At 31.1% G+C, this 19,961-nt stretch overlaps 1 protein-coding gene and 2 long non-coding RNA genes across 9 annotated transcripts in view; 1 reads left to right on the top strand and 2 right to left on the bottom strand.

Annotated features, from left to right (window-relative positions):
• Nucleotides 1-824: 824 nt before the first annotated feature.
• Nucleotides 825-2,827, bottom strand: LOC126866511 (uncharacterized). Its single transcript, XR_007689909.1, has 2 exons — nucleotides 1,630-2,827; nucleotides 825-1,565 (listed from the first exon to the last, which is right to left on the bottom strand). It is a non-coding gene; the product is annotated as an uncharacterized LOC126866511 (long non-coding RNA).
• Nucleotides 2,828-4,402: 1,575 nt separating this feature from the next.
• On the bottom strand, nucleotides 4,403-5,993 carry LOC126866510 (uncharacterized). Its single transcript, XR_007689908.1, has 3 exons — nucleotides 5,749-5,993; nucleotides 5,147-5,212; nucleotides 4,403-5,060 (listed from the first exon to the last, which is right to left on the bottom strand). It is a non-coding gene; the product is annotated as an uncharacterized LOC126866510 (long non-coding RNA).
• A 187-nt stretch (nucleotides 5,994-6,180) lies between these two features.
• LOC126866488 (unconventional myosin-Ie-like) overlaps nucleotides 6,181-19,961 on the top strand; it is a 42,338-nt gene continuing 28,557 nt past the window's right edge. For 2 of the 7 annotated variants that reach the window (XM_050620088.1, XM_050620087.1), the window contains exons 1-11: nucleotides 6,183-6,406; nucleotides 8,960-9,334; nucleotides 10,246-10,371; nucleotides 10,896-10,985; nucleotides 11,099-11,193; nucleotides 12,648-12,825; nucleotides 12,989-13,151; nucleotides 14,597-14,704; nucleotides 16,268-16,396; nucleotides 17,530-17,726; nucleotides 18,563-18,730. In XM_050620088.1, the coding sequence (XP_050476045.1) occupies nucleotides 9,149-9,334; nucleotides 10,246-10,371; nucleotides 10,896-10,985; nucleotides 11,099-11,193; nucleotides 12,648-12,825; nucleotides 12,989-13,151; nucleotides 14,597-14,704; nucleotides 16,268-16,396; nucleotides 17,530-17,726; nucleotides 18,563-18,730 (1,440 nt within the window). In that variant the 5' untranslated portion in view covers nucleotides 6,183-6,406; nucleotides 8,960-9,148. Of the gene's footprint in view, nucleotides 6,407-8,959; nucleotides 9,335-9,455; nucleotides 9,656-9,686; nucleotides 10,099-10,245; nucleotides 10,372-10,895; nucleotides 10,986-11,098; nucleotides 11,194-12,647; nucleotides 12,826-12,988; nucleotides 13,152-14,596; nucleotides 14,705-16,267; nucleotides 16,397-17,529; nucleotides 17,727-18,562; nucleotides 18,731-19,961 lie in introns of those variants that run through there. The other 5 variants (XM_050620090.1, XM_050620093.1, XM_050620089.1 and 2 more) reach the window with 5 other exon arrangements.

Here is a 19,961-nt window from a genome sequence, read left to right as displayed (position 1 = left end):
CACAAAACGTACCGAAAAATATCGAACTGCAATATTGAAAAGTGACTGTTAAATTTTCTTTACTTCGCTGTATCTATTTTAGTACTAATTTATCGAATATCATAACAGAAAATGTCCGATTTCTATGACTAATGTAGCAATAATTTATTATTTCAATGTCTGCAAATATTTATATCTGTACGTGAGAGCGGTAAATTGTGTATATACAAGATTAATAATTATAAGACATGTGTATGTACCACATAGAGTTGTGAATATGCAGCGTATCTCGTAATAATTATTTAATCAATATTGAATTAATAGTTTAATAAATAACATATTCTTAAGGCGATTGATATAATTAAATTAGTACAGTGTATATGTTTATTTTAAAATATAAAATTGGAACAGTGAAATATCTAAATTAAGTTAACACATTGCGTACGGCGCTCTGCGTGCTTAACGCGCTCTCAGGCTCCCTTAGCGCACACATTTTTTATCGGCACAGATCTACTGATGTACTGGCTATACTGACTGATTGTTTTTACATGCTTAGAATGTTAACATTCAGTTTTTTTGCTAATTATTTGTCACAAGAACGCAAGGCTTCGTTATACTGGTAACATAACAAAAACATTTGCCTCTGGTTGCTAAGTCATCGATTCAGTCGAAAAACATGAAAACATGAAAACATTGAGATATCTCGTAACCCGTACGCAATGTGTTAAGAAATGAAGTTTCAATGTTATGAAATTCTCTCTCTCTTTCTTTCTCTTTTTGTACTTATATTAAATTAAGTGCAATATACCTTTAATCAAATTATTATAATTATATTCGTTGCTTAATTTCGAGATACTTTGTATATATGTTCCAACATAAAAACGTTTTCATATTTGTATTGTTATGTAATGTTGTACTAAAGTAAATTTAATTTATTTTATTCGTTACTATTAAAAAATACTGACTACAATATATTAAAGTTATAAAAGCAATGACAATTCTTGCCAATATAATATGGAAAAAATTAATTAACTTGTAAATTATTTTATGTGAAAAGTCAAATGTATAGCATGTCAAAACACAGTAGTACTCGATAAATAAAAAGAAATAAAGCACTAAGACAAAACATAAAACATTTTTATAATATTTATTATACAGCCTTTCCATACAACTGGAATTATGTAATATGTGAATTGATATGGTACTTGGAATGATAATAAGCAAAGCTTACATGTTTAGGTTTAATTTTTACCTTTGTTTTTAATTTTTATGGATAATTTTATAGAACATAGTATAATTAAAGTAAGAAAGTAAAGATACCGTTTTTAAAACCGAATTTGGCAGTAAAGGCAGCTTTTAAGAGCGAAATATACATTTGAAATGGTGGAAATCTGCAATAGTAATATTTCTTATTTTAGAAAATAAATATCAACTTGTTTACAATTTTTATACATACTGTTTGATGCGCAAAAAAAAGTAAAAATTTTCGTTTTAGAAACACGTCTATACTTCCCAAATCGCAGTGTCACCTGTGTAAGATCGTTATGAGATCATGATCCTCGTATGCAAGGGACTAACTCTATATTCTGAAACAAATCCTTAATATGTAATTCGATAATAAATAATTAATACGTAATAACGTATAATTACTGGAATACTAGTTCCATCGTACGTGTCCATTTTTGTTTATGCAGATTTGAACGATAACATGATATTAGATCTTTAGAATTATTTTCATTTCAACTACTTATCACCTATGAGACGCAGCCTTCGATACAAACATGAAAAAACGCGGGAAGATTATCCAAGAAACAGGTATTTCCACGGTGAAGATGGAAATAAGCGATTACAAACAATTTGGCCACAGTCTTTCTATGTATCTTCAGGAGGAGTGGTCTCCCCTAACGGTCTGTGGCGGATTGGTACCAACAGGACGCTGACAGGTCGAGGCATCAACGCGGTCGTAACACCTCCCGGGCGATCCGCGGGTACCAACCGCCAACACCAGAGGACTACTACGACGACAACGAGTCTGTCTGTCTCGCTAGCGGTCGAATATACGATGTCACGATACAAATACCGCACCTAGCGAGACTCCCTCTACGTCTAAGGCAGGGACTACCGGGTATAGCCTTACTGACGAGTCCACCGGTAGTCCCGGGACGAAACACGAATTCTCTTTTCACCTAGCTCCAACTACACTTCCTACAGGTCCAATCAACAGGATGACTCCCTGATTACACCATCAGGGAGAAGACGAAGGAGTACTACGAATAAAAGATGGCCTCTGGATTGTCCTACCAATCGTCAGGACGATCACCATGGAGGTGTTTTAGCCGGTACGAATCCGACACTACCCGGCGTCCTCTCCCGGGAAGTGACGACTCCCCTTGTCCTCAAGGTCCCGGCGTGACTCTTTTAGTTTTGCAGCACATGTTTTTCAAGACTCTCTTGAAACAAATCTCCGTGTACCTATTCGTCTAGTCAATTACTTTCTCAAATTATTCGTTAAATTTAAGGATAAAATTATCTGGGCCAATGCCCTTCATAGAATATTTAAAGTAATAGCTTTTTCTTCCGGTTATACTGGTGGTCGTAGCACTCGAACCCGAACCCAACCCGAATCTCGCGAAATAATATACCAAATGGATATTGTAAATTCGTAAATACTAAAAATAACGTAGATATAATAAATAAGGTGCAATTTTTAACGTTGTTTGCGAGAAGTGTAACGAATGAAATGGAACTTGTATTCTGTAATACGATAAAGGAGTTTATTATATTTCATTATCCTCATAAATTAGCTATCTGTTTGACATTATATCTATGTTAGAACACGTATGATGATGATGATGATTATCATTTCTTGAGTTCACACCGGCATAAATCTTTGTTGAGTTTAAAATAGGGCAGGCAGTTATCTTCGCCATAGACATCGTTCTTTGTGCTGTCGAGGAAGCAGAAAGGCATCTCGTTCCAGCAATCTGGCCGCATTGAAAACTATAGACACAGAAAAACAAGTAATTAGAATCGTAAAGGTAAATTAAATACATCTTATAAATATAAAATTTATATGGTAATTTTGCGATAAATGAACCGTATCTCAAAACAGTTTAGAATAATATTTTTAACCTCCAAGTAAAAGGTTAGAACGACACTCTTAATGTCTAAATAAATGCTCGAATTGTGAATATTATATCGTACAACCATTAAAATACGAAGAGTTATTTTAACATAAAATACGAATTAACAATTTATATTACATCTTACAACTTTACCTTAAAATTTTCTATTATTTAGGCTAATTTTTTGCACGTGAATGAACTTGTGGAAGTAAGTCGTTCATTTCTTAAGAAGTAAAAATATTAATTGCGTACGAGCATAATGAAATTAAGAAATTAGTAAAAAGAAGACTCGATTAGCTTGATTTCCGAGAGATTTCCTCAAATGAAACACTGCAAACACGATTATGTGTGTAAACGGATTACTTTATTAGTTTAGTCGTAAGTTTGATGTTTTGAAATAGAGAAGATTAGATATGCTATGAAAGGTATATATCTTTTCACACTCGGTACAAATAATTATTAAACGTTACAAAAATATGATTAGTTGTAGAGGTAATTGAAAGAAGACGTATTCTCAATAACAAATATATAGTAGATTAAGTGGAAATTAATAAAATATTTTATATTAATAGTTTCTATCGTTGTAACATCTTATCTATTATCCTACACTGTATATTAAATCTATTCCGATTATTCGTTCTTTCGTTTTCTTAGGGAAATGTTATTTTTCGTGAACACAGACAGTATAAAATCTTGAAAGGTGTTTCAAGAACATAAAAAAATCTAGCAAAGAATCGTAAGTAGCGATATGGATATTTAAAACACGAACAAAAATACAATTTACCGCACATTTTCGAAATATATCTACGTATAGCGAAATTTATAATATTCCCATTTACCGTACTTCTAATTAATTCTACTACTATTGAAAACAGTCTATTTATTGCTCGACCTACTAAAATTCAAAGAGGAAAAATGTTAAAATTCGATTTAGCGATCGGAGATGGTTTAATTGATATCGTTGGAAACTGGGTACAAGGATAATACATATAATTATAGCGCTTTATAAACTTTGCTTCTCTAAATTAAGACACTAGAAATGAACGATATTGAAAACGATACATTTCATATTCATGTAATACGTAATTTAACGCCTTTGTGAAGTATAAAGCATTAAAAAATATAGAAAACAATATTACCTGGCAATGATCGTAAATTATCACCATTTTGGACGTCGACACACAAGTGTTGACATTTTTATAATAATGGCGGCCAAAATCGCATGGAAGTTGGATATGCAAGTCGTTGGCAAATCTAATCGAGAAACTCGAATGATCGAGTGTCTCACTGACTTGTGTCACAGGTCCATTGCTGTGTACCAATGCTGCAATAGTTGCGTTCAACTGGGTCTGATCATAGTAAGGAAATCCATCTCTGGCAAGGGTTCCTGGCACAGCAATGCCCATGACTAACAGCATCGAGACCAAGAACACCATGATCAAGCGTGCACTTAACTTTCCAAACATCGTGTCACTCAGTGTGTCACTCAATAACTTATTTCTAGTTTCTCCGTGTTATATATGTTTATTGTAGTTACCACTTATCGCCATGATAAACTACTTATCTTTGTTCATTTAGCCCTGATATCATTTTTTAGATTTTCTTTCTGCTTCCTTAACGACAGCAATGTAAAAACTATCAAACGCTAAGTTCCGTCTGTTATCATATTTTATTAGTCGATGAAAATTCTCTCTCAATTGCAGAAATGACGGATAGATGTCGTAAGCAAAGATGAAAATAAATCTTTTCGGCAAAATAACAGTATAATAGTTTAATCTGTTTCACCACCTGTCTATCGTTTGAGTCCAAGCATGTGACTTTTACTATTTAGCCGTATTTTCTCTGTAATGTACATACTCTGATTTCAGTAACTCTAAGTCACGCCGATATTTGCTGAACGTCTCGATTAACTTCATCTTATGATCTAACTATTGCTTGTAAGTGATTCATTCGATGCTACGAAAAGAATAGATTCGAAAATTTCAGTGCAAGTATTCTTCGAACCGTAAAACAAAAGCCGCAGAGAAACAAACGATACTTACGTCTGATTTGTATGGGATTTTGACGCAAACGCAACATAGTCGAGCTAAATTGTATTTCCTTCGTCACTGAAATTATTTATGTACAAGATTATTCAAATTCTACTTGTAAATAGATGAAACAATTTGTAAGAATAAAAACGATTAATTAATTGCAATCATATCGGTATATCGCTATTTTGCAGAAACGAACAACACTAGACTGCAGATTTTGATACAATTTCATATTTTTGGTACTAAGTTACTAAAGAAACGGAACACCTGCATAAAGATTTCCCATTAATACATAAACATCCGCTGTCTAGTTATCACAAATGTATTTTCCATCTTATGAATTAATTTCCAACATTTGATTTAATTGAAAAAGTAATTCTGATTTGTTAAAGCAAAGTACAATTAAACATTTTTACGAATTATAGATAAATACCGATTAATTTTGTTAAATGAAATTTTTCAGGATTCACGTTTTATATTATGTATATGTGTTTTTAGCACAGTTCTTGTAATTATTGGAAATATTTGAAATATCTACGAATGAAAGTTTACGACTCTCTACTTTCTACTACTACAAATGAGCGTCTAAGTTGATGTAGGTATGTATTTACTTTGCAGATGAAAAATCTCACAATTGCTGCATCGTTTTCAGCGCGTTAAGTGTAACAGAGTGTAAAAATGCCACCTGTTACTGACTTTATCGGCGTGACACCGTTAGAAACGATGACATTGGTTACGAGCTCACGTGCCTACATCTTTACTGTTAAAACTATTCATTCATCGATTCCTTCAGATACCTACTCTTACAGTCAAACGGTGTATTCATGTCAAAAGTATCTCAATTAATATTATAAGTATCTAAATAAACGAGGCATACGAATTAAAGATATAATAGAAAAGCTGTAGCATTCGTATAAAATACGCAATGAGAAGCATTCTTGAACGATTACAAACGAAGAGCGTGGTTCTGAGTAAGTCTGACGTATCATGCTATCATAGCAGTTCTGTGACAGGCGCACTGACTCACCGGCTAACCAACTAGTATTTGTCAGACCGTGATACGATCGGGTCTGTTTCGCGATTGTAAACTTTAAATGTTGAAATTTATGTCTCGTGATGATATATTGTGATATTTGTGTCTGTATTTGTATAATATGATGCTAGTGAAATTATTTATTGTATTTATGTGAGTGCTTCTTTTGTATATTTTCTTATATCCAAATAGTTGTAAAGAAGAAACAAGCAGGTGTTTATCATTTACCAAGCGCGGTAAGTGTCGAAAACAATTCATGTTTACTTTTTCAACCTTGATAATCGTGTACATTGTATAATCAAATGCATTATAATTGTTTATTCATTTCGTCTAAACATTTTGTTAATAATCAAATAAATATGGACACAGGATTTTCCTGAGTGAAGGTAAAATTATGTAGACATTTTTAATCACTATTGGTGTTTATATTAGTATTAATAATAAATAAAATGTTATTAATGAAAATAAATTTTCCTATTATCTAAGGTTATAATAGGATAATAAACCAAATATAAAATAGATTTATGTATTTCTACAGAAAAGGATTAATTGTTTGTTATAATGTAAAAAGAAGATTAAGCATAAATGGTAAAAAACAACGATTGAATAGTTAATTTTATTTCCTTGATATTCTAAATTATCACCGATAAACTTTCTCCATTTTTATATCATACACAAGTCTAAGCACGTATGCTAGGCCTATAAGCTCTCTAATAGTAAATGATTGAAATAATACCACAAGTAGAAATACTATTTTTAAGGTACTATTATATTTATCTATTTAGTTTATCCCTGAGTTTAGAAGTTAGATCATTTCTCTTTCTTATTTTAAAGAAGCGATAGGGAGTTACAAAGAAGAGAATTTAAAAAGAATAAGAGTACGATCCATTAAAACATACAATTGCAGTGAAACATTCTATTATGCTCTTGTAAGTTATAAGTTATTGTTTTAATGATCAGTACTGATGATTTTTAACTAACAGTTGCAATATAGTGGCATTTCAAATATAAAATGATTATGGACATTTATGTTTCTTTTTTGCAAACAAAGTTAAAATCAATTTGTCTAAATAACTTTATTTCAGGCTACCTATTTTATCACAAATATTAAATACTTAAAATGATATTATATATTCATGTATATACAGTTGAAAATGATATAAATAATATGAATGAATTGTGAATAAGATAATTGAAACTCTGGGGCAATATATTAATAGAATTGTAAAACTCATACAAACTCGTACATAAGTATCTTTATTATGTTATAAATGATTTATGTTGTTCAAACAAGAGTTTAGTAAATATATACTTCAAAATGATTTCACTTATTCATTGTCAGAGGAATAAATAGAGCAAGATTTTAGTTTCTTGTTAACTAATCAGTTAGTAGATTCTATACAAAAATTATAGCATAAACTTTTTCAGTTATTAAAGTTTATAAGATATCTATTTGTACGATAAGATAACTTTGCCTTGATAAGATTATACCCCATTTGTATTGTGATTGCCTTTACCATAGTTTGGTAGAAACTATGCATTTACTACATAAGGAAGTAATTTCTTACATATTTATAAGTATGTATAAATTATATATAGTATCCATTATATTTCCAGTTTTGAATGAGTTTTAAGTTTAATGTATTGAAACATTAATAAAGGAGATGTGTCTCTTAATTATTAAAATAGTTTGTTTTATGTATAATGATTGTTATTTACTTTTTAGATTTCAATTCTAACAATTATTGGATTGAAATATTTAATTCATAATTATATCATATTTGATCAAGTCCAAATTAATTCAAATTTATTTTGTATGGTTAGGACTGGATCTTATACAAGACATCGTACTCTTATTAGTTATATCAATATATTATATATAACAGTTATATAAAAAGGTATATTTATATCATTAGAACTGGTTATATTATATCATTGAAAAGTCAAATAGATTGTAAATAAACAATTACACGTAATCTGTATAGTATATTTTTTGCCAATTGTTTTTTCTCATTGCATACCTCATGACGGATAGGGAAATAAATAAACAAGATTTGTAATAAAATATTTAGTGAAAAAAAATCTATAATATACATAAAGGTAGGGTAAACACACTGCTTGTATGCTCCTAGAACTTTCATGGAGATAATTATTTATAAATTGTAATTTATTACTTGGTTGTTTTTTTACGGTGTTTTGTTGTCTTCTTACAGATAATCCTATTGAATTTCATTCGATTAAATATAGACTAGATTAATATTTCTATAATGCAATCATTATATAAACAATACATATATATATGCATATGCATATTATTGCATGTATGATCTAGATGTTATAATTGTTCGGGAAAATTTAAAGTAAACAGTACAAAAGACTTTTTCCCTAAGGGAATAAAATAGTATGCAAAAGATTTTAGTTAATAGAAGAATATAAAGTATATCTGCTTATTTTGAATAAAAATATCGGCTTTTATTCGAGGCATATTATTAAAAAAAAAAAGTAGTAATAAACGATACCCGTAATTTAATTTAAATTCATTAAATTTCATTAAAAATAAGTTATATAAAAGCGAAGTTTAATAAGACTTTGCAGTCATGATTAAATCGTTTAAGTTTCCTAATATAGATAAATGCTTTTTTACTTTCTATATCAAAACAGGATCTTATTTTGATTACTCTAATGAAAAATTATTAAAATTTTTATTCTTATTAGATTAAAATAAATAAGAATTTTATATTTGAATATATGAATTTATATGTGTATATATATATGCATATTTTTTTTAGCTTCACATACAATGTTTAAAACGATGACGAACATAACTCTTGAAGAAATATTGACAACATTGAAAAGCCGGTTATCTGTGTTTAGCACGGTATAATTTGTTACCTTGAACTCAATAAATTGGACGAGGTGGAATATGCCTTGAAAGAAATAATTGTCGCTGTTAACGTTACTTTGCTATGTAAGAATATATGGAGTCCGTTCGTTCTTTATTATACGCGATTACTGGAATATTCTCCCGAAAGATATCTTCGATAAAAACACTTTTCATAAATTTTGTTCTGACAGAAAGAAAAGGAGAACAATTGCGTATATATATAGAAAAGGCAGGTCTCATCGATTCCAACGATTTTGATATACATACATATGTTATCAAGGTCAGTATCCTAATAATAATCATAATCTCACGTATGCTTATGTTGCAATAAAAACGTCAACTTGGTAAATGTATACAGATACTGGCTATATAAATTATAGATATAAACAAAAGACAAAGATTAAGTCTGGGTTAGGCAAATTGCCGTAAATGCAGATGTATGTAATTTTGAGCGAATAGAAGCAACGCTGAAACGACGTCCGAAGGGAATCCTGATTTCTGCGTCGATAGAAGTTGATCCTGATATTCATTCGTCGATACAGATTTGTATACATTGTAACACATATCGTGAAATGTAGATGTCGATGGCTGCTATGCATAGGTGAGCCGTCATCGATGCGTCGCGTTATGTTTACGTTAGGTTTTCACGTATCGTGCTCGTTATGTACAGTGGAACTTTGCTTATCCGCACCTCGTTTATACTTTATGCAAACCAGTCTTTGTTTAGCTATACTGTTCAGTTATATGAACCCATAACTAAGCCTATTATTCGAACGATTTGTCCCTTCACATGTTCGGATAAACGAAGTTCAACTGTATTTCTCCTTTGATTATTTGAATTATTGAAACAAGTCTACTCAAATATACTTACGAACTGCAAATGCTTCTGTGGATAGTATTGTATTTATGCGTATATAGAACATTAAAAATATTTCATATAACGTTCTTAAAACTAAAGTTAAAGAACGGTTACATACATATATGCAGGATGTCTCCGAATTATTCATCGTTTCTACATTGTAGCAATCTTTTTGCTCAAAATAAGCAAGTATCAGACGACTTATAGATTGATGATGATACAGAGCGCGATTTCCACTGATCGTTTAATAAATTTTACAAGGAGTAGCATAAATAAGACACAACAAATTTTCAGACATATGGCCAATGCAGAAAATTTTATTTTTGTTTCAGATGTATCATTGGCAGAGTCAAAATGTTAAAGTTTCCGGAGTGGATGATATGGTTTTGCTCCCGAAAATTACCGAGGATGCTATTACCGAAAATCTTCGAAAGAGATACATGGATGACTATATATTCGTATCCTTAAATAATTGTTACAACAGTAATAATTCTTTATTCTAAGGAATATATCGTTATACGTATTATATGTATAATTGAAATATCTAATATAATGTAATGTTTAATATATATGTATTAAAGAATATTATATTAAGATATATTAAGATTACGGTAAGAAATTTAATAATGTACACGTGTATAATACACCGAAGCTCCTGGATATTTGCGGAATAAGATGACCGAGAAGAAATTTATGGTTTTAAGAATACATTATCAATATCAGATATGTAAACTTTTGGTTTAAGGAAGTACAAAAGATTAATAGTGTAAAAGATTAAAATGTTAAAGGAAGAGATACTATTTTTAAGCGATGATACTTTCAACGGCAAATCTGTATAAGAAAGATTTGTATAATAAACTAGAAAATAGTAAATTAACCTTCTTGTTGCTGAAAACGTCATAAAACGATCTATGTTATTATGTTACGCTTCTGATTTTGATGTTGCAAATAAGATCATATTAATTTCCTTAATAGCTATTAGACATGTATTGGTCCTGTATTAGTATCGATTAATCCTTTTAAGCAAATGCCATATTTTGGAGATAGGGAAATAGAAATTTACCAGGGTGCGGTAAGTAACAAGCGTACGTAATTTATGTAGTATCTAAATTATAAACGTCATAGTCGTATGAAAAGATTTTAATTTACGATACTTGCGATTAAATCAATTTTCATCTGTTTCAGGTACCATATGAAAATCCTCCACATATTTATGGATTAGCAGACAATATGTACAGAAATATGTTAATCGATAAGGAAAATCAATGTGTTATCATCAGGTAAAATATATGTCCTTGCATGAAAATAGTGCTTCTAAAATAATTATTTTGCTCTATGAGGTTTAAAATATGCCAAGTGCTTAAATTTCCTTAGCTGCTTAATAATTAAAAATAACTACAATTTGAGAAGAAAGATGTTGTATAAAATGAAAGAGACAATGGACGTATTATTACTTTAGACGGAGATATCGTTTTTATTGTTTTATGTATGTATTTATATGTTCCGTTAATGTGTAATGGTTTATATATATATACGAAGGATCTATTAGTGCGTTATTGATCGTAGGGAGATCTGCTGTCCGAAAATGCTTGGAGCGCACCAGCTTGTATATGCTACGACTTACTGTTGCAATCTGCTATTGTAATTGATATGAAAATCTCTTTCGCTTAAACGAAATATCAGTAGCATACAGGTGTATAGTAGGTAGCAGGTAGTAGGTAGTAGTTGTACATGAGACTATATTTAATTTATAAAGTAATTCTTTGCGCCAAACGCGATATAAAAAACCTTGGCCAATATCTATAAAGGCATATCTTGCTTTCTTCAAGATTATTTCCTATTTGCTCCATCACAGAATGTTGTTATCGAAATGTAAACTGATACTGTGGAATGAGATTATTGTTGTGAATCATAGGTTTTAGCTATTTCACGATAGAAGTACCTTTGATAATATTGCGAGTAGACAAATTGGTCCTACAAGAATACGAATCATTTATCACAGCTTGGAAATACATAAATAATTCGTTAATAAGAATAACGATTAATCGCACGTAGAATAGATTTTTGACAAAAAAGTGGTTGTCTTCTTTGTTTCTTAAGTTCAATACGACCTTTATATCTGCTACGATTAATATTAATAATTTTGTAATTTCACTATATAATTTTTGCCTTTTTCTTCCTGACAAATTGTAAGTTGTCTTTTATCAAAACTAGTATACTTTCCGATTCGTGACACGTTAAAATAAAATTTCTTAGTATATTATAAAAGTATCGGTGTTAATTGCTTCTAGAGTTTAGAGAGTAAGTATACAAAATAATTATACATAGAAAGTCAATCTGTTTCGTAGGTCGTAAGGATTGCTAGATTTGCTGAACGTAACGAGAAATAAGACAACTTCTTGTTAAAAATCTGTCGTACGATTAGAAATGATCGTTAAGAAGAGATAGCTTAGGTATTTTCAAGCTTTATAAATGGTTCGTATTTTCACAGAATAAATCACCATGATATTCAAATCATCCTCGCTGATACAAAGCAGCAGATACAGAGATAGTGCTATGTACGTATAATAATGTATGTAACTGTGCACTGTACTCGTGTACATACAATATGTACTTCGACGTATTCTTCGAAAGTCTGGCAATTTTACCCTCGCAATACTAAATAAACAATAATGTTTGTAGTCGGCAGAAAATAATGCGTAATCAAATTATTTTATTTATTTCGATTTTACAGTGGAGAATCAGGTGCTGGTAAAACAGTTTCAGCAAAATACATTATGTCATACATCGCGAAGATTAGTGGTGGTGGTACACACGTGCAAAAAGTAAAAAACGTCATTTTGGAATCTAATCCTCTTTTAGAAGCTTTTGGCAATGCGAAAACTATGCGGAACAATAACAGTAGCAGATTTGTACGTTTCATTCTAGATTCCTTTTATTTTATTAAGATTATTTATTTTCGTTACTTATTTATTTTATTTTAGCCATTAGTTTTGTCACTAATTTAAATGAAAGTAGAAAATAAATATCCTTAGGAAAATAAGCAAGCATTTTTTAAAAATATATTTCTTTCAGGGGAAATATGTAGAAATGCAATTCGGTCCTAGTGGCCAACCAAGCGGGGGAAAGATTTCGAACTTTTTGTTAGAAAAATCGAGAGTCACTTGTCATAATATCGATGAAAGAAATTTTCATGTATTTTATCAACTTGTAACAGGTGCAAACCGGCAAATGAAATGTAAATATCAAATAATCTTTCTTATTATCGTTGGTGGGATAATTACAAATTTATTTGTTATATTTTATTTTAGTCATACCTCATGTCTCATACAAGGTATTCACTCTAATGATCTGCAAAGTCTTTTTCGTTACGAACCGCAAAAACTTGAATACTTTCCTTTTCTGTTACCGTTTACGACGTGTGAAATTGTACAGTTTCCGTTTTATGATAAGTTATCATTAATTTTGCATCGTATAAAGTACGAATGACTCATCAACGTCTTACGAGAAATAACGAACAAACTATACACGTAGCGTTTGCAACATATTGCACTAAAAAATTGTTCATTTATTTGTAACATTATTTTGAGTTGTACGTGTTGATATTTATTTGTATACCTTTTTTGCATCGTATGATAAATTTCCTACGAAGAAAAGATTGGGCAATCGTATATTTTACACATAAACCGCATTTCGAAGAAAACTTACAGGAAAGTTACAGGAAACTTTTTGAATTATACGTTTCTTTCCTCGTATTGTTCGTTAAGCGCAATTAAGAGAGAGATATAACTTGTCTGGGCTATATGGAGCATTATTTTCACTGCTACAAATTTTTAGTATTACGTGAACAAAAATTGTTAGGCTTTTAGCAATGTAATATTTAGAAAGAATCGTGTAACTTTACTTTAGAAAATTTTACGTAATCTTGAATGTTGTCATGAGAAAGCAGTATTTCAAGAATGTTTGCTTCCTGTTATTCGTTTTAATAGAATTTATTTTTATTAACTACCTTTTTATCGGATTTTTTTATCTTATATTGGACTTTTATATCGGATTACATGACAAAAAACATCACGCAGACCGATACAGTGAACACCACATTGTATAGCATGAACCTTGACGCGATACAGACGGAGACAAAAATAAGTGGACAGAGTGCGAAAATAGGTATGAATGAAGTTTCCTTGAATACGTCTGTATAGAAAGATATCTAAATATAAATTTCAATTATCTATTAAATAAACTATATACTGTAAGGATGCATAATAAATAAAGCTTAATTATACAGGGTGGTTGGTAACTGGCGGTACAAGCGGAAAAGGGGTGATTCTACGCGAATTTTTTTTTTTTTAATTTTTCCATCGAGACAACGATCTACAGAGTGAGATCCGTTATAACGAGACGCGATAAAGTGCACGCGTACCGAGCCAAAATTCAAAGTCGATTTTCTCGAAAACAAAGCCTCGAACGAAAAATGTTTATTCTATATTTTCGACTTCTTTTTTCGCATAGAATCACCCCCTTTCCGCTTGTACCACCAGTTACCAAACACCCTGTATAACAGTAGTACTAGTTCAATTAATCTTCATTCATACCTACTTCCACCACTTATCTATTTATTTTTGTCCGCGACTGAATAGTTGTTGTTTCTATGCTTTATGTATGTAAACCTTTATTTTTCAGCTGAACTTGGATTGATGGATGTTGATTATTATCACTACCTCAATTATGGCGAAGGGCATAAAGTCGATGACGTAAACGACGTTCACGATTTTGAAGCAACTTTAAAAGGTAAAAATTTGCGTTCCCGATTGTGTATATGTCCTGAAGGTATCACAATGTATCAAGTCTGTAAGTATGAAACCGGAATTTGTCTATAGATGGCCCTAGCTAATAATGTAGTTATCACGAAACTGCGTCATTGATGCCAAAAGTCTTTGTTGACATCTCTCAAACATTTTCGACTCAGAACAATACAAGTTTCATACAACAGCGTAGTTTGTAATAGCGTCGAACATGTCAAATTTTGTGTCTGGAAACTACGATTTGCGGACAGCATTGATTTTCTGTTACCATTTGAAGAAAACTGCTGCAGAGGCGCATCGAATGCTCGTCGAAGCTTACGGTGAGCATGCTCTTGGTAAATCACAGTGCTTTGAGTGGTTTAAAAAATTCAGAAGTGGCAATTTTGACGCGAGAAACGAAGAACGTGGGAAGACCACGAAAAAGTTTCGAGACAGCGAATTGCAAGCATCGTTGGACGAGGATGACGCTCAAACGCAACAACAACTCGCTGATCGATTAAACGTGACACGAGAAGCCGTCTCCATACGTTTGAAGCCATGGGAAAGATGCAGAAGGTGGGAAAATGGGTTCCTCACGAACCGAATGAAAGACAGCAAGAAAACCGAAAAACCACTTGCGAAATGCTGCTCGCCAGATACAAAAGAAAGTCGTTTCTCCACCGAATTGTGACTGGCGATGAAAAGTGGATATATTTTGAGAATCCTAAGCGTAAAAGATCATGGGTAGCTCCAGGCGAACCACCGACATCGACTACAAGACCAAATCGCTATGGACGGAAGACAATGCTCTGTGTTTGGTGGGATCAGAAGGGTGTGATCTATTACGAGCTGTTAAAACCTGGCGAAACCGTTAATACCGAGCGCTACCGACGACAAACGATCGATTTGAATCGAGCTTTGCGTGAAAAACGATCAGAATATCAAAAAAGGCGACACAAAGTAACTTTGCTTCGTGATAATGCACCATCGCATACAGCAAAACCGGCCAAGGAAACGATCGAAGCGTTCAATTGGGAAATACTTTCGCACGCGGCTTACTCACCAGACTTGGCTCCGTCCGATTACTATTTATTTGCATCGATGGGACGCGCACTTTCTGACCAGCACTTCGCTTCTTACGAAAATGTACGAAAATGGCTCGATGACTGGTTTGCCTCAAAAGAGCGACAGTTTTTTTGGCGTGGCATCCACCAATTGCCAGACAGGTGGGAAAAATGTATAGCTAGCGATGGGCAATACTTCGAATAAAATATTTTTAATCATTTTCATACAATAAACGTGTATATACAAAAATTCCGGTTTCACATTTACATGCCTGGTAGTCTACCGTAGGTCTTATTTTTGGTCGTTAAAGAAATCGTCGCTAGAAGAATTATATCGCTAGAAGTGCTACTCCTAAAATAAAATGAAAATTAAAAACTTACAGTTCTCATAATAATACGATAATATCTCGTCCATTGATAACAGTTGCTAGTGTTTAGAAATTTATTCTTATATTCTTACGTTTCCCCTTATCTTAAATTATCGATCGTTATTTTATTCGTTTCAGCATTGAACATAATGGCGATGGGCGATTCCGAAGTAACTGATATTTTCAGACTCGTTGCGGGAATACTTCACATAGGAAATATTCAATTTGTCGAGAACGGAAATTATTCACAAATCGCTGATAAACGATGTAAGTACGGATTAATGAAGAAAGTTATAGCTAAAGATGGAAACCTTGAAAGTTATGACTTTGTTGAAAACAAATTGCTTATAGAATAATTAAGAATATAGCCCTCTTTTCTTCGTGTATACATAGTGGCCGAACTAATGATAATAGTACAGTTGAATAAACATCTTTTCGCATATTTCTACTTACTATCATTAAACCACGGGTGAACCTAATATTATTTCGGTCACTGCACATATGTATACTATTTATATTCTAAATATGTGCACGAATACGCGAAATACAAGTAAAACAGCAATCTTTAAATCATTAAAAAGGTAGATATTGCGTTAAATATACAGTTATGCATGTATATTTACATGTATGTATACATTATACATGTTCGGTTATCAAAGGCAAATTCCAAGCTACTTAAAATGTATCTTTCTTTCCCAATCAGTGTTATAACTTATATTGTTATTTGTAAAATGTAGTTAACGCGTCGATGTTTATTTTGGATGCCTGAATTCGCGCGATATACGTGTACGGGGCTTGTAAATTTTTTTTCCTTAATTATATTTCCTCTACTTGGAACTTGGAACCGAAAGAATGATAAACGTTGTTGATATGATAGTAATATGCAGTCACGATTGTTATGAAATAGTGGCAAATCATTTTACTATAAGAAATGAATAGGAAGAAACAAAGTTTCAAGCTAAGCTTTATATTATAACGTGATACAAATAAGGTTGTATTTGTCTGTCTGTTTTTCGACAACTTGCAATTTTCTTATATTGCATGTGCCTATGTAGAAAATAGACCTTTTTGTTCGAGGTTTTGTTTTCGGGAAGACCGAGTTTCGAGAAAAATTTATCAAATGTATTTGAATATGGCTACTTCCGGATCACACGTGAGAATAAGTAAAAAATGTAGAATAACATTTTTGTACAAGATGCTTCGTTTCTGAGACAAATAAATTCGAAGATTTGTCATACGCGTGTATTAGGTCGATCATTAATTAAAATGTGTGTAGACTTTTGTGACTGCCTGTATCTGACTCACTGCATACGATACAATGGGTTAGTTGCTTGGCTGAACAGATTAGATTACTAATACACGAAACGAAGCATTTATTACATATCGTTTATATATTTCAGATCTTGATTTTCCATCCCATTTGCTCGAGATTTCAGTAAAGCAGCTATCTCAAAAATTAATATCACGTCAGTTTGAATCGAAATGGGGAAGTCAATCTGAGAGCGTTGATGTTACATTAAACGTAGAACAAGCTGCCTATACTCGGGATGCATTGGCAAAGGATATCTATGCTAGACTCTTTGATTATCTGGTTAAAGTAAGTACATATATTTCTATATTAACAATTAATCAACGGTACATGTCTTAAAAATATTTTATCCAGTTGAAATCTAAATTTCATATAGTAGTTGTCATATGCGTTTGATTTGTTATAATGTTCATATTTAGATTTTATACTATATTTTTTATAGTATTTAGATTTTATACTATAAACTTGGTAATTTTTATAAAAAAAAGCGGCAAGTATTTATATCAAAGAATATTTGATATTTAAAGAAATCCTTAGAGCCTCCATTATCAGAATATCTTCCTTGCTCCCTGAACATTCATTTGAACAAACGAAATTTAATATCAGAAAAGTGATAGTTCTATTATTCGAACATTCTAGTTCTTTTGTTAGTAATACAAATAGTTTTTCACTTTGTAAAGAAACAATGAATTTTATTACTTTGTTATTATATACTATATACTATCTACTATATATTAGACTATAAATTTATTTTTGTAAGAGGAAGATTTTAATTTTCAACTTAAGATATTATTTTTTAAGTTTATAACTTTAGTGGTAAATAATTTCCGTAATAACTTTACTCTGATCAATTCCGAGCTTAATAAAGGATAACAGTTTGCTACGAATTCATTGCCATTTACCTTGCAAATCTGAATATTTTGATGTTACTTGGCATTTCCATATGTATATGTATTAATTAATTGAAGATTTCTGTTTCTAAAAACAAATACAGTTCTCTAATTTTATGTATATATATTCTACCACAATCTTAGAAAACTTTAATGTCAGAATTTACAATTTTACAAGTAAATTAAAATATTAACTTCTGTATGAGTATTAACCTTGTACGTTAATGTTTGCAGAAAATTAATTCAGCTATGGAAACCAATACCGAGGGTCTTGAAATTGGAATTTTGGATATTTACGGATTTGAGATTTTTGAAAAAAATGGTTTCGAACAATTTTGTATAAATTTTGTGAATGAGAAACTACAACAGATCTTCATAGAGCTCACTCTAAAGGCAGAACAAGTAAGTACGAATTTTGTTTCAGATTCTTGGTATAGTTTAATAATTTTTTATACTAAACTACATAACTATAACTATAAGTTTAGATAAACTGATTTTTATTGTTCGTGAATGATTTTATAATTTTGTTGAAACTATATTATAATTTTATTATGATTTATAATTAAAATAATTTCAATGTTCATTGATTTTCGCTTATTCGTAGATACTTAAATATCACAATTCATTTGTTAACGTTGTATACGATACACAAGATCTAGAAAAATATATCTTAATGTCCACAAATTTTCAATTTTCACTAATATTGTACTAAAAATTCTGAAAGTAACTTCAACAAGTAAAATTGGCTCGGTATAAAGTTGAGTGGTTTCAAGAATCGAGAATTTTAAACTTGCATATTCATTCATGCAAAAGTATAAAAATATATAAGATCGATCGTTCGTAAATTAAATCTGTTGGTTAATTTTCATGAAGAGACTTCTCTGTTAGTCCATAAAACATCGAAACGATTTTAAAGATTGAATAATGATATTTTGTAGAATATTTTATTAAAACGCATACTTCGTTATACAAATAAAATTGAGATTCGGTGAAAATTGAATATTCTATAAATAATCGAAGTAAGAGATACGTTAAAGTTCTATTGCAGCTTTATTTTTTAATTTTTACTTTATATGATATAATATAATAGTATTTCAATCTATAAATACTGCAATTTTCTTATATAAACTTTTATTTATAAATATACAAATAGTACATATTGTACATTATTGTTCATAAGAATATGGATATTTAGTCAATATGTTCTACGACTATATAACTGAACATAATGTGCTTCGATCGAACGGTTATCATTTTTTTTACGGAATCAATAAATTGTAGATATAATTTATCAAAAAAGGACATATCAGGTATGTAAATGTGAAACCGGAATTTTTGTATATACACGTTTATTGTATGAAAATGATTAAAAATATTTTATTCGAAGTATTGCCCATCGCTAGCTATACATTTTTCCCACCTGTCTGGCAATTGGTGGATGCCACGCCAAAAAAAACTGTCGCTCTTTTGAGGCAAAGCAGTCATCGAGCCATTTTCGTACATTTTCGTAAGAAGCGAAGTGCTGGTCAGAAAGTGCGCGTCCCATCGATGCAAATAAATAGTAATCGGACGGAGCCAAGTCTGGTGAGTAAGCCGCGTGCGAAAGTATTTCCCAATTGAACGCTTCGATCGT

The sequence above is a fragment of the Bombus huntii genome, chromosome 6, assembly GCF_024542735.1.
Source record: "Bombus huntii isolate Logan2020A chromosome 6, iyBomHunt1.1, whole genome shotgun sequence".
In the NCBI taxonomy this organism is placed as follows: Eukaryota; Metazoa; Arthropoda; class Insecta; order Hymenoptera; family Apidae; genus Bombus; species Bombus huntii.
Note: the sequence above shows the minus strand (reverse complement) of the source record. Positions and strands in the feature narration are given on the sequence as shown.